This window comes from Orycteropus afer, unplaced genomic scaffold, assembly GCF_000298275.1.
Source record: "Orycteropus afer afer isolate SDZICR_OR568_19922 unplaced genomic scaffold, OryAfe1.0 scaffold00309, whole genome shotgun sequence".
Taxonomy (NCBI): Eukaryota; Metazoa; Chordata; class Mammalia; order Tubulidentata; family Orycteropodidae; genus Orycteropus; species Orycteropus afer.
Genome location: NW_006921896.1, coordinates 3,985,753 through 3,998,134, shown reverse-complemented (window position 1 = coordinate 3,998,134; position 12,382 = coordinate 3,985,753). Strand labels below are relative to the sequence as shown.

General features: G+C 41.1%; 2 protein-coding genes across 2 annotated transcripts in view; one reads left to right on the top strand and one right to left on the bottom strand.

The window, feature by feature from the left end:
• The window catches only part of LOC103206264 (estradiol 17-beta-dehydrogenase 11), a 137,131-nt gene extending 130,621 nt beyond the window's left edge, over positions 1-6,510 (bottom strand). The window contains 1 exon segment of the mRNA XM_007951707.2: positions 6,502-6,510. Coding sequence (XP_007949898.2) covers positions 6,502-6,510 — 9 coding nt within the window.
• A 915-nt stretch (positions 6,511-7,425) lies between these two features.
• Positions 7,426-12,382, top strand: part of NUDT9 (nudix hydrolase 9) — a 45,267-nt gene continuing 40,310 nt past the window's right edge. Inside the window, exon 1 of the mRNA XM_007951714.1 lies at positions 7,426-7,532. Within this exon, the coding sequence (XP_007949905.1) occupies positions 7,426-7,532 (107 nt within the window). The remainder of the gene's footprint in view (positions 7,533-12,382) is intronic.

Here is a 12,382-nt window from a genome sequence, read left to right as displayed (position 1 = left end):
AACAACAACAACAACAACACTTGGGATAAAATTTTAACTCCTTACCATAGACTATAAGGCCTTTCATAATTTTGCTCCTGTGTTACAATTTGCAGTGCAGTGAATTACTTAATATGGCCTGTCTAGTCATAGTTTTTGTAACTCCCACCAAATGATAGGGTACAGTGATGAAAATGTGAGGTGCTTGTGGCCTACCAAGGGGATTAGATAGTTTAATGTAAATAAGGCGCATGGCATCCCTGTGGGGATGGGACCACGGAACCCTAACCTGGGGTTGGGTCAGTTTTGCAATCCTGCTAGGTTTAAAATGAGCCTCTATAGTGGTGTAAAGGAAAGACCTGACTGTCAACAACAAGAAGAGAGGGAAGCATAGTGCATCCTTTGAATCCAGGGTCCTTGGCTAGGAACATCCTTTACCCAGGAGGCACAGTATTATAACACCTTAGAAGCAGCTGCAGAGAAAAGGCAGCAGCAGAACCAAGAGACCAGCATGAGACAGCAAGGTGGACTTCCCAGCCCAAGGAGCAAAAAAGTTGAGTACCATTGTGCAAGAGGCTTATTGGCAGAGTGGGTTTTCTCTGGGCACTTGGTGGAACATCAGAGAAGCCTTTGCTGTAGAGAAGGGCAAAAGGTGAGGTACACTGTGGTACTAAGTTTACACTCGGGTGAAGGTGATTGTGGCAGCAATAGCTGCCAGCAGTAGTGTATGGTTTGTCATTATGGTGCCAATGGCTGTTCTTTCTATAGGAATTATATCCTCTTGTCAAAGAGGAATAAGGGAGGAAGAAGAAATGGCAAAGGATAAATAATCATTTGCTGTCAGGTCAATTTGAGTCAAAGCAACCCATGTGTGTAAGAGTAGAACTCTGCTCCCTAGGGATTTCAATGGCTGATTTTTTGGAAGTAGATCACCAGGACTGACTTCCAATGTGTTTCTGGATGGACTTGAACCTCTAATCCACACTCAAGCAGTTCAGTGCATTAACTGTTTTCATCACCGAGGAACTCCAAAGGATAAATGTTGTCTGCAAAATGAGCCAGTGCCTTTTCAGAAGGAAAACAATAGCTGCAGAAAAGATGTGGAGATGGGATCCTCTGACCTCCTCCAACCTCAGGAGCAGGAAACAGAATCACCATCAACAGTCCAAGGTTTATTCCTTTGAGGCCAGACATGCCTCCACCCTCCTGCCTTTTTAGCAATTCTGACACCAACTGTCACTTCCATGGCACTCATTACTTCTCTGCTGGGTTTGATAATTCGTCAGTGGTCACACAGAACTCACAGACAATATTCACGATTATGGGATTTATAAGGGAAGTAGCAGGCTATAATTCAGGTCCATGAATACTCTTATGATACATTTCTTCAATCAGGACACTATCTCTTCTGCTATGCTCTCAGGCATGCCTCCCTAGCCTTTGGTCTCTTGGCCTGGCCTCTGGCCTGCTCAGATAAGTGTTACAAAGCTCTTTTAGTTCTGCCAGTAGGTGCACTTAGGTGCACCCCACTCTACCAGCAAGCCTCGTGCCCAAAGGCACTGAGTCAGCTCTCTTGCTCTGTGGGCTGGCAAGCCCATCACTCTGTCTTATGCCTTGGTTCCACTACCATAGGGTTCCATATACCTTATTTGCATGGTCTCACCCCCCACAAGAAGGAGCTCTGGTGGTGCACTGCCTAAGGCATTTGACTGCTAACTAGAAGGCTGGTGGTTCAAACCCACCAGCCACTCCGTGGAAAGAAGATTGGGCAATCTACTTCAGCAAAGATTTACCACCTCAGAAACCCAATGGGAGTCACTACGAGTCAGAGTTGATTCAATGACACTGGGTTTTTTTGTTTTTTTTTTTTTGGTACCCCCACTAGGGTGCCATGTATCATATTTACATTACTTACAAGCTATCCAATCCCCTTGGTGGGCCACAAGCCCCTTACATTTGCATAGTTACCCACCCAGTGATCTGGTGGGACTCACAAGACTATGGCTGAAAGAGCCATACCAAGTAATTCACTGCACCACAATAGCCTTCCAAGAAGACATACATAGTAGACCTGCACTTTCGTCTCACTGGCCAGGATCACATGGTCCCTTTAGCTGCAAAGAGCATCCAAAAAACCTAAACTCACTACCATTTAGTCCATTCTGACTCACAAGCAACCTTGTGTTTCTGAGGTGGTAGATCTTTACAGAAGTAGATTGACTCATCTTCTCGTGGGTTTGGACCGCCGACCTTCTGGTTAGCAGTCACATGCCTTAGGCAATTTACCACCAGAGCTCCTTGCAGGGAGCATGTTGTTGTTGTTAGGTGCCATCAAGTAGGCTCCAACTCATAGCAATCCCACGTACAAGAGAATTAAATACTGCCTGGTCCTGTATCAGCCTCATACTCCTTGCCATACCTGAGCCTATCTTTGCAGCCACTGTGTCAATCCATCTTGTTGAAGGTCTTCCTCTTTTTCATTGACCCTCCACTTTATCAAGCATGATATTCTTCTCCAGGGAATGGTCCTTTCTGACAACATGACCAAAGTAAGTGAGATGAAGTCTGGCCATTCTTGCTTCCAAGGAGCATTCTGGCTGCACTTGTTCCAGGACAGATATGTTAGTGCTTTCTTGCAGTCCATGATTCTTCCAGTATTCTTTACCAACACCACAAGTCAAAAGCATCAACTCTTCTTCAGTCTTCCTCATTCTTTGTCCAGCTTTCACATGCATGTGAGTTGAGTGAAAAATACCATGGATTGGGTTAGGTGCACCTTAGTCTTCAAGGAGACAGCTTTGCTCTTCAGCAGTTTTCCAGAGGTCTTTTGCAGCAGATTTTCCCAGTCCAATATGTTATTTAATTTCTTGACTGCTCTTTCCAATTGGTGTTGATTGTGGAAACAAGTAACATGAAATCTTTGACAACTTCTATCTTTTCCCTGTTTATCATGATGCTGCTTATTGGTCCAACTGTGAGGATTTTCGTTTTCCTTATGTTGAGATGTAATCCACACTGCAGACTGTAGTCTTCAACATTCATCAGTAATTATTTCACGTCATCCTCACTCTCTGCAAGCAAAATTGTGTCATCTGCATATATCAGGTTGTTAATGAGTCTTACTCCAATCTTGATGCCACATTCTTCTTTACATAGTCCAGCGAGAATTCTCAAATTATTTGCTCAGCATACAGATTGAATAAGTATGGTGAAAGGATACAACCCTGACATACTCCTCCCAGATTTTAAACATGCAGTATTCCCTTGTTCTGACCTAATGAGAGCCTTCTGGACTACGTACAGGTTTCTCATGCGCACAATTAAGTGTTCTGGAATTCCATTCTTCTCAATGTTATCCATAATTTGTTATGATCCATCCACACAATCGAATGCTTTTGCATAGTGAATAAAACACAAGTAAACATCTTTCTGATGTTCTTTGCTTTCTGCCAAGATCCATCTCACATCAGCAATCCCTCTTTCTATGTCCTCTTCTGAATCCAGCTTGCATTTTTGGAAGATCTCTGTCAATATACTACTGCAACTATTTTTGAATTATCTTCAGCAAGAATTTACTTGCGTGTGATATTAATGATATTGTTCAAGAATTTCCACATTCAGTGGGATCACATTTATTTGGAATGGGATCTTTTCCAGTCACTTGGCCAGGTAGCTGTCTTCCAAATCTCTTGGCATAGACATGTAAGTGCTTCCAGTGCAACATCCATTTATTGAAACATTTCAATGGGTATTCCATCAATTCCTGAAGCCTTGTTTTTCAGCAATTCTTTCAATGCAGGGTCGACTTCTAACTTCATTATCATCAGTTCTTGATCATATGCCACCTCCTGAAATGGATGAACATTGATCAATTCTTTTTGGTACAGTGAGTCTGTGTATTCCTTCCCCCTTCTTGTGATGTTTCCTACATCAGTCAATATTTTGCCCATAGAATCTTTCAGTATTGCAACTTGAGGCGTGAATTTTTTCTTCAGTCCTTTCAGCTGGAGAAATGCCAAGCATATTCTTCCCTTTTGGTTTCCTAACTCCAGGTGTTTGCACAATTCCTTATAATAATTGACTTTGTTTTCTCAAGCTGCTCTTTGAAATCTTCTGTACAGCTCTTTTGTCTTGTCATTTCTTCCATTTGCTTTAGCTACTCTCCATCTAGGAACTTTGGTGGTGTAGTGCCTAAGGCATTTGACTGCTAACCAGAAGGCTAGCATTTCAAACTCACCAGCCACTCCTTGGAAGGAAGACTGGGCAATCTACTTCCCTAGAGATACAGCTTCAGAAACATAAGGAGGGGTCGCTATGAGTTGGAACCAACTCAATGGCAGTGAGTTTGGTTTTTTGGTTCACTCTCCATTCAAGAGCACATTACAGAGTTTCTTCTGATATCTATTTTGCTTTCTTCATGGATGTTCTGGATGGCATCCCACAATTCATCTGGTTTTCAGTCACTGGTGTTCAATGAATCAAATCTTTTCTTTAGATGGTCTCTGAATTCAGGAGGGATATAATCGAGGTTGTTATTTTGGCTCTTGTGGTCATGTTTTAATTGTCTTCAGCTTCAACTTGAGCTTGCATATGAGCCGTTAATGGTCTGTTTCATACTCAGTTCCTGGCTTTGTTTTGGCTGAAGATATTGAGCTTCTCCATCACCTCTTTCCACAAATGTAGGCGATCTGATTCCTGTGTATTCCATCTGGCGAAGTCCACGTGTGCTATTTATGTTGCTGAAAAAAGGTATCTGCAATGAATATGTCATTGGTCTTGCAAAATTCTATTATGCGATCTCCAGCATCGTTACTATCACCGAGGCCATGTTTTCCAACTGCCAGTGACTCTTCTTTGTTTCCAACTTTTGCACTGCAATCACCAGTAATAATTAGCACATCTTGATTGCATGTTTAGTCAATTTCAGACTGCAGTAAGTGTGCGTGATGCAACCGGCTCTTGGGCAGAACCGCAACACCACCTGGAAGAACTTCAGGTCAATTTACCCAATCCCAAATTACTTGAATGTGACTCATCATGATAAGTCGAGAAAGGATTTATTTATTTTTTTTTTAGAAAGCAAATCTTTACAGATACTTTACAGTAGCTGAAGATATGGACAAAAGAGAGTAAGAAATTAGTATCTTTAAATGTTGTTGTTATGTGCCGTCGAGTCGGACCTGACTCATAGCAACCCTTCCTTGGGTTTCCAAGGCAGTATCAGTATGAAAGTAAATTGCCCAACCTTCCTTCCAAGGAGTGGCTGGTGGGTTTGAACCGCCAGACTTCTGGTTAATAATCAAGTGCCTTAGGCACTATACTACCAATGGGAAAGGGATATACATGATTATTGGAACTGATTGGTATACTATACTATTTCTTCTCTTTCCATTTAAATTATTCAATAAATACTGAGTACTTATTTTTTATTAGGCATTACATTAGGTGCCAGGCATACAGTTAAGAACAAGATGGACAAGGTCCTGCTGTCAAAAAGCTTCATTTCTAGAGAATAAAAGCCAAGTATTTGTAAATAAACAAACTAGAAATTCTGATTATGAAAACCGTAATGAAAGCAATAGAAACTTGCTGTAGAATAGAGTAATTGAGGTAGGAGTGATAACTTTAGATGGGGAGGAAAGGGAGTGTCACAGAATGCTTTTTCTGAAGAGGTGACATCTGAGCAAAGACCTAAGGACATGATGCTGCCAGCTGCTGGAAGACCATTCAAGCCAGAGAGCTCTGTAAGTGCAAAAACTTTGAGGTAGAAAAGAGGTTGGCTAGTAATCAAGAAACAGGCTAATGTACTAAAGCTTGTTAAGTAAACAAGTGGAAGAATGATCTCTAATGAAGCCAGAGAGAGAGGCCAAGATGGCAGATGCTATTTCCCAATATACATGCTTCCTTCTATTGCATGTTACATGGAGGAAGTGTCCAGTTTAAAATTCTATCTTTGATCAGACCACTTTGCGATTCACTGCTTTATTCCTTTCTCTTTAATCACTAATTTGCCCTGCCTCAAGGCTTCCTTTGATCTGAATTCTATCTTGCAACCAAAAAAATCAAACTCAATGCCATGGAATCAATTCCGATTCAGCAATCCTATAGGGCAGAGTAGAAATGCGTCATAGGGTTTCCATGTCTAAATTTTTAGGGATGCAGACTGCCTCAACTTCTTCCCACGTAAAGGGCTGGTGGGTTCAGAGAACTGACCACGACCTCTTAGTTAGCAGCCAATGGTTTTAACCACTGCCCCACCAGCTCCTAAAGCTTGCAGCAGAGCCTGCCTACTATATTTCCCACTTAAGTAAAAATTAAAAACTGCCAGAACAGTGAGAGCAAAGTTTATCTGACCAGAAAAGCAGAGTTCAGAAATTTATTTTTAAAATGGCAAACAGATTTAAATAGCAATTCGCTACTCTGAAGAACAATGGTTTTTAAAGTTTGATTATTCTGGTTTTTGTTTGTTGTTGTTGTTATTTGCCGTCGAGTCGGAGATGGTCTAAATTTTACAGTACGTACCTGAACCATATTACTAAAACAGAGCAGATTATACATATAAAAGTTAAATAATTGTTATTAATAAGATATTGAAGATGAAAGTCATATTGCAGATTGCTTTGGACGATCTGAGTTTCCAACTCTCAGACTGGCAGTTTAGGTAATTTTTGCCTTGTGAGTTTATTATAGATAGTCCCCCCATTCTTGCTTCAGGCTTTGTGACTATTTCATAGTTTTGTTTTACTCCATGGTTTTCAAAGGCCACACCCGATGTAGTCTTGTGCAGTTTAGCAACTGCAGCGAAGAGAAAAAGGAGAAAAATCTGCGATACGCGGATTACAAATCTCTTGTCCGTTTCCCATACTGAGAATTACTCAGGTATGACCAAAACGCCTAACATTATACTACATCAACTGTCTGTATCCTCTTTCTGCATAAAAAAAGAAATGGCAACAAACTTTTATTTCATCTCTCTTTTTTTTTTTCTCTCTCTCTTCCAATTCCTTACCTTCCTTCACTTTCTTCCTCTGGCACTTTCTCACAATCTCCCGGTGTCTCAACTGCCTAGTTACCCCCAGTATGCCTGCTGAGCTGCGGAAGTAAAAGTAGTAGTAGTAAAAAGCGCGACCGGGCCGGGCCTCCTTTTGCTTTGCGGCGCGGCCGTAAAGCGTCGTCACGCACCGGTGACGTTACGGGACTTGGATCATTGCTCCCTCGCTCGCTGGTTTTGGGACTATCAGCGTCTGGCAGTGGCTTGATTTCTCTCGTCGCACCGGAAGAGAAGTTGTGTTTATTAGTTAGACGTTCCAATTCCTTCTCAGAAACAGGAGGGTGGCCAGGTCCTAGTACCCACTAGATGGTTGGGGCCCGAGATCGTGGGGCGTGCCAAGGCTGCGGCCCATGCTAAGAGCGGCCTAACCCCGCGCCGCGTTCCACGGGGTGCTGATGGCCGGACGCATTCTGGAAAAAGCTTTAGCCACCGTGTCTCTCTCAGTGGCCTTGGCCTGTGTGAGTGTCAGGTCCTTGGCCTGCCCTAGCATTCCAGCATACAGGTATTCCTGCTTCTAGTGCTGGCTCCTCCTCTCGAGACCTTGGGTTTGGGGGTGGGAACCAGCTTCCTTCCAGTCAGGTAGGATCTTAAGGCTTTGCTTTGCGTTCTGGATATGTATGGACAGATGGCACATTTTGAAAGAGATCCCAAATGTTTTATCCGCCTTTTAAGGGAAACTAGGGGCTTGGACCTTTCTTAATTTCTGATACTGAAAACTGTCCCCATCTGGGAGGCACCAAGACTGGGCAATCTCCTTCTTAAAGATGACCGCCTCGGAAACCCCAATGGAGGTCTCTCTGAGTCGGAATCGACTCGACTGAAGTGGGTTTTTTTTTTTGGTTTTATGAGTCACCAGCATTATTGTCTCTAGAGTTTAACTAACACCTGTTTGCGTGTGATGTCCTGTGGTATTTTTCTTTCTGTTTAATATTTAAACCATTTTAAAATTAAGTTTTATACTCGAACAAAGTTAAATATGAACAGTGTAAACGCTGTGAAATAGGAAGTGAAAGTCGCATTTTTACTCTCTACTTCTGTTTTCCAGAATAGATAATATGTTTGTACCTTGTTTTCTAGACTTGTCGACTCATTTAGGGATTTATGGTTTATCACACTACCTCTGTCATTCTCCAGTTTTTAATTTTTAGTCCACTATGCAGTAAACATTATGTCCTCTCTGGAAATCATTAATGCTGTTTTTGATAGATGGCACCAGAACAATTTAAAGCTTTTTGGCAATTGTTTTTTATTTTTATAATGCTGAGAACTCTAGGTGAAGTGAGGTATACTCCAAAACCATTAACTGTTGTGGCTGTGGAGAAAAAGCCAAAAGTTAAGCAAGCATGTATTAAGTGCCTGGCATCTTGTATTTCAAGGCACCCTTGGAGAGACAAATGAAACCTATCATAAAAAATTTTACCATTCTAGAATAATACTGGCTAATCCAGAAAGTGATACTTTTGCAGTTGGTGTTACTGATATGAGTAGAAAATTGCAAATGTCTATTTTCTGTAAAAAGTGGTAGTATGTAAATATGTAGTGAGTACTTCCAAATTTTCCAACAGGATTTATCAGTGATGTGTGTGGAGAATGAAATAGGAGCAAATGCAGGTCCCTACCTGGTACGCAGTCAGGCCAAAACAGTTTACACACCGAGTGATTAAGAGGAGAGAAAATTATTTGTTGCAAAGTGGCAATGAAGGGAGGCAGGGGTACCTGTACCCAGATCTGACTTCCCGAAACTCCATGGAATTACAGTTTTGTAGGTTTCAGAAGAGAGGGTTATACGTATTCATAAAAATTTCAGGAATTTGGACATGAGATGGTTGACAATTGGCTGAAATTTCCATTACCTCGATTTAAAGGACTGTAGAGTTTTGATCCAGTGTGCTGGTGTATCGGATGAGTCATACCGGCTTCCTGTCATCAGCTATCGGTGCTTAGGCAGAGGGGAGAATGTTAGTTCCCAGTAACTTTGTTCCTCTCTGTCCCACAGTGCATGTCTGTGGCCCAGAGTTAATTTTCAAGTTGTTGTCTAAGACACATTAATGCGTTTATCACCTGTGCCTAAGGAAATAGAAGTAAATAATTTTTTTTTCTGTTCCATTCAGTTCTTAAGGAACTGAGCTTATTGTGTTTACTCATCTGCTCCAACTGGGGTCCTATGTGTTTACTCATCTGTCTCCAACTGGGGTCCTATTAGTCTTAACCAGGGTTGTGAAATAGTTGAGGGTAATTACATTTACTTATTTATTCCCAACTGGGGTCCTATCTGTTCTAATTACCTGCCTTAACCTGAGTGGGGGAAATAGTTTTGATTTTACTCAGTTTCAAGAACATTATATGCTTTATTACCGTGAATACATACCAACATATATGTGTGAACCAAAAATGAAGTAGAGATTGTGTGTCATGGTCTTAAGAACCTAGACTTTAGAGCCAGCCTTGGCTGTATTAGAATCTTCATTCTGCTGTATCAATTGTGTGAGCTTGTTAAAGTTACTTAAGCCCTTCTTTCTTGCTAGTCTTTATCATATTTTATCATTAAGGCTACACTAATCATACTCGGAAGGAAGGTTGGGCAATCCTACTTCCGTAGTGATACTGCCTCGAAAACCCAAGGAGGGGTCGCTATGAGTCGGGGACGACTCGACGGCACATAACAACAACAACAATCATAATATTTGGAGCTTTCCTTCTTTTCCTATGATTAAAATAGTCTATTAAGTAATGTTGGAATTACCTGTTTTTTAAAAGTTAGGTAAAACTCAGCTGGAATTCTATTAGTGTTTGAAAGTTCAGTGGTACTTTAATTGCTTTTCCCAACTTTTATTTCTCTTCAAGTTTTCTACTTTTGGAGGCAGTTTTGCTTACTTTGGTAATTTATATTTTGCTAGATAGTCATTCCATTTGACCTTTCAATTTTATTATCATAGTTGCATTTGTTGTTTTGTTAATTCACTTGTGGGAGTTAATTCAGGAGGAGTCCTTATGAGTCGATCTGACTCAATGGCAGTGGGTCTTTTTAAGACTTGTTTTTAAACTTTGTTAGGTTGAGTTTTGAGTAGCCTTTTTTTCTGGTTAGTGCTAAATTAGTCCTGCTTCTAAGATGAAGCCTTTCTGGTATCTCTGCTGAATTCCTGGAGTGATTAATGAGGTCTATTAAGTCTGGTTGGTTAGAAATTTGATTTCTCTCATCATTAGGTAAACTCCAGTAATTGTTTAGCTCTATGGCTACCCTTAGGATCTCTGGTAGCATGGTGCCTTAGGCATTTGACTGCTAACCAGAAGGCTGGCAGTTCAAACCCACCAACCACTCCTTGGAAGGAAGATTGGGCAATCTACTTCCATAGCGATACTGCCTCGGAAACCCACAGAGAGGTCGCTGTGAGTCTAATCCGACTCGACGGCAGTGAGTTTTTTTCTTATAGTAGCTATTCTTTCCGTGGTATTTGTTCTTTCTCAAGTAATTGTTTTTCTGCCATGGTTGTCCTTTGGTCAGCCTCTTGGAATTTGGTCTTGCGTGTCTGCAACTTAGTATTTGAGAAAAAATTCAAAAATTCTTTTTTTTTTTTTTTAATTTTTTTTTGTATTTTGGGTGAAAGTTTACAGAGCAAATTCATTTTCCATACAGCAGTTCACATACACTTTGTCTCCTGACATTGACCCCAATTTCCCACAGTTCAACAGCTCTCTTCCCACTTCCTCCCCATAGTTATCTCTTCCCTGTGTCCTTCCCTCCCATGTATGCTTGCCCCCTGAGTCGTCTCCCTGTGCATACACAGCCCTTCTATTCTCCCATGATTGATCCATCCAAGGAGTGTATATGCCTAATGTAAATGTCCAGCTCATATGCCTGTCCTTTGTTTGGTTGGAAGCCACAAGAGTGGGTTCAATTCTAGACCTGGAGGGCAGCTAGGAGGGGCCATAGTCTTAGTGGTTCCACCAGGCTCTATCAGACCAGAAAACTTGGTCCCTTTTTTTTTCCCAATGATTTTGAGTTTTATACCACATTGTTCTCCTATTCTATCCAGGATCTCCTACATAAATCCCCCTCCGAGTGGTTGACAGTGGCAGCAGGGTACCATGTAGTTCTTCTGGTCCCACAGTCATGTAGGCTGAGAATCTCATGGTGTACTAGTCCCTTGGACTAATTTTTTCCATACATCATTGGTTTTCTTCGTTCTTCTTTGGTCTGGATGAGGAGAGATGCCTTGCTTTTAAGATCCCAGTCACTATTTGCCAAAGTAGGGTGTGGAACAATGAAAAAATGCAAAAGTTCTCGGAAACAAAAACACAGATTCTTCTCTTCACAGTTTCCTTCCTTTAGGAAGCATAAACTGAAATTGTTTCAGTAGTCCTGAACTCTGATCTCTGACTTCCTCAGTTTAGTAAGATCACTAGATCTTTTTTTGCTGCTCTTGTTATTTTCCAGAATGTGCCATTAGGTAATAGGTCAGATAATCATGGACTCGTCTCATTTCCCTTCTGTCAGGGATCACACAGTCCTGTGCTGCTTTTTGTCCATCATCTGAAAAGAGTTACATATTCTGTTCACTTTTATAGTTATGTATGGAGAAGGACTAGTGTGATACTAGTTAACTCTGTAATGGACGAAAATGGAAGCCAATGCGTACTTTTAAAAATGTATTTCTTCATGAGCTCTGGTGATGTAGTGCCTAAGGCATTTGACTGTTAACTAGAAGGCTGGCGATTCAAATCCATCAGCCACTCCTTGGATTGGGCAATCTACTTCCGTAATGATGATGTTGTTGTTATATGCTGTCCAGTCGGACCTGACTCATAGCGACCCCTCCTTGGGTTGCCAAGGCAGTATCACTATGGAAGTAGATTGCCCCATCTTCCTTCTGAGGACTGGCTGGTGGGTTTGAACCACCAGCCTTCTGGTTAGCAGTCAAGTGCCTTAGGTACTATGCTACCACAGCTCCCTCCGTAATGATACTGCCTTGGAAACCCAAGGAGGGTTTGCTATGAGTTGGATCCAACTTGATGGGAGTGAGTTTGGTTTGGTTTGGAGTTTTAGCAGCCTTCTTTTACATTTGTTTTGTGGTTGAGTTTGAGTTGCATAACAAACTTTCTCATTCTAAAACACAAAAGTAAACATACAGCCTCTTTTCTCAACTGAAATAAATTCAGTGAGTGGATTCCAATGAATAAAATTGAATTATATTTAGAAAATTTTTATGTTTGGAAGTAATTTCTTCCAGATTTTGGAACTTTATACAAAATAGACATCAAATTTGAATTTTCTGATTTTTAAAAGTCTTTGAAATTGAAAAATGTATTTTTGGTTCCTTGAACTAAATTTTTTAGCTTTTTTTTTTTTTTTTT